The sequence below is a fragment of the Etheostoma spectabile genome, chromosome 1, assembly GCF_008692095.1.
Source record: "Etheostoma spectabile isolate EspeVRDwgs_2016 chromosome 1, UIUC_Espe_1.0, whole genome shotgun sequence".
NCBI classification, from domain to species: domain Eukaryota; kingdom Metazoa; phylum Chordata; class Actinopteri; order Perciformes; family Percidae; genus Etheostoma; species Etheostoma spectabile.
In genome coordinates this window covers 23,897,668-23,899,494 of record NC_045733.1, presented here as the reverse complement: position 1 = coordinate 23,899,494, position 1,827 = coordinate 23,897,668, and the positions used below count along the sequence as shown (strand labels likewise).

Below are 1,827 nucleotides of genomic sequence, written 5' to 3'. Positions count from 1 at the left end.
GAGACTCTGAAGCATTCTTGTGGTTCAGAAGTTTTTGACATTGTCAGAGTTTTCTATGTTTTATGGCAATAACTTTTTCATAAAAACGAGACAGACCCTTATTGCTTTAAACGCATAGCAAACTAACGATAAGCTTATACGTTTTTCATCCCAGACAGGTACTGTCTGTTTGGTAAAGCTGAACAGTGCCAGGAATATGCAGAAAATGTTTACAGTTAGTAGGGTCTACAGTTTGTCTGTGCTCCCTACCCTGAGACAAAGGTGCAGCACGGTGTCCTCCTTGTAGATGCTTTGCCAGGTTTGGACCACCTCAGGAAGGAAGGATTTGACTATATACAGATGTCCTGGTTTCAGGATGTCGTACTCTGACCAAGTGCACAGCACCTTGAGGGCCCGTCTGAGTCCTCCGCCCATCTCCTCCTTGCTAAGAAACTCAATTGTGGCACAGAGGCCCCGCTGGGCCCAGGAAGACATGCTGTTGTTGATAGTGTTGGGGGAGCTCTCCTCCAGTCGGTACACAGTCACCGGCTCCCCTGAGGGAACACATTGCAGCAGGTGAGTCACACACAAATGTGGTTACGTAACCCAGACAATAAGTACATTAAGAAAAGAAGTAATAAATAGTTATAGATCATAATTTTCATGGGGAAGTTAATAGGAATTAAGTTGTGATTGTTAAAAACATGATAAAGGGATACTTTTACTGTCTTAAGTTACGATTAGGTACTTTTATTTTTAAACTTCACAATGCATGCTAGCTGTATCCGTTGCTGGAAAACAGGCAAGGGAAAAGAAAGATGGTCTTTATCTTTGCAAGCGCCTTATGTAGTGTTTTCTAGAGGGGCGGAATCTTGAAAAGTGATGAATAAGTTAATGAAGACACTTATTTTTTTTTGGAAACATTTAATAAAAAGACTGTAAACGTTTGAATGGTGCTGATGAAGACGGGTTTGATTTCTGTCACTGAATCCTGTCATTGAATTTGAATCCACTGAAAGAGCCAGATGCCCTATCCGCTTTGTGGTAGGATTGTACCAGTCACTCCGCTGGTCATCAATCTTCGGATAGCCACACACTGACTTTTGACTTGACTAACTTGACTTAACACTTTGAGCAAGGATTGGAAAAGGAACTTTCATTTTAATCCAAGGTGACACAAAAAGTCAACCTAAAGGACAATTTCTTTGTCCTTTAGGTGTAAATGTATTTGTACCTGGTTCAAATTACACATATGGTTACTAAAGTCTAAATAACTTTAACCCTGGCGTGTGTCTGCTCATTGCACTTGAACTCCCTTCCTCAAGAACCTAGGAGTTTACCCAGGAGTGGGTTACAGTTAGCTAATTAACTAATAGTTAGCTAACCATTTGTTATTCATTCATTTAACAGTAACCACTGATTTGTTTACCAGTAACTTATCACTAGTGCTTGAATCACAGTCAATCAGTAACTAATTTTAACTAACCCTTTTTTTACTTATTCATTCCTCATTTACGTTCCTCAATAACAACCTACATGTTTGTGTACCTTATTGTAAAGTGTTACCCACACCCCCAGCAACAGCTTGGATGTGACTGTAAAGCAAAGAGCAGCCGATGTGGGAGGGCAAGAACAATGCAGAAAGCACATCTTTCATCTGCCTCAAAACTGTCTCAATCTTCAACTGCCTGCTGTCTTTTCTCAAAACTGTCTGCAGTCTTTTTACTACTTTTACTGACTGACCTGTCATGCCTGGAAATGCATCGTGATTCAGACTTACCCCTAGGAGGCACAGGGGTGAAGGGGATACTCTGGGAAAGCCTCATCAAGTTGTTGCGCTCTACAGCT

At 41.1% G+C, this 1,827-nt stretch overlaps 2 protein-coding genes across 2 annotated transcripts in view; both read right to left on the bottom strand.

Annotated features, from left to right (window-relative positions):
* LOC116689707 (transient receptor potential cation channel subfamily M member 7) overlaps window positions 1-1,827 on the bottom strand; it is an 89,912-nt gene that overhangs the window by 54,088 nt on the left and 33,997 nt on the right. The window lies entirely within an intron of this gene.
* The window catches only part of LOC116689722 (transient receptor potential cation channel subfamily M member 7), a gene marked incomplete at its 5' end in the record, with an annotated part of 11,685 nt that overhangs the window by 4,672 nt on the left and 5,186 nt on the right, over window positions 1-1,827 (bottom strand). Inside the window, 2 exon segments of the mRNA XM_032516333.1 lie at window positions 250-533; window positions 1,760-1,825. Coding sequence (XP_032372224.1) covers window positions 250-533; window positions 1,760-1,825 — 350 coding nt within the window.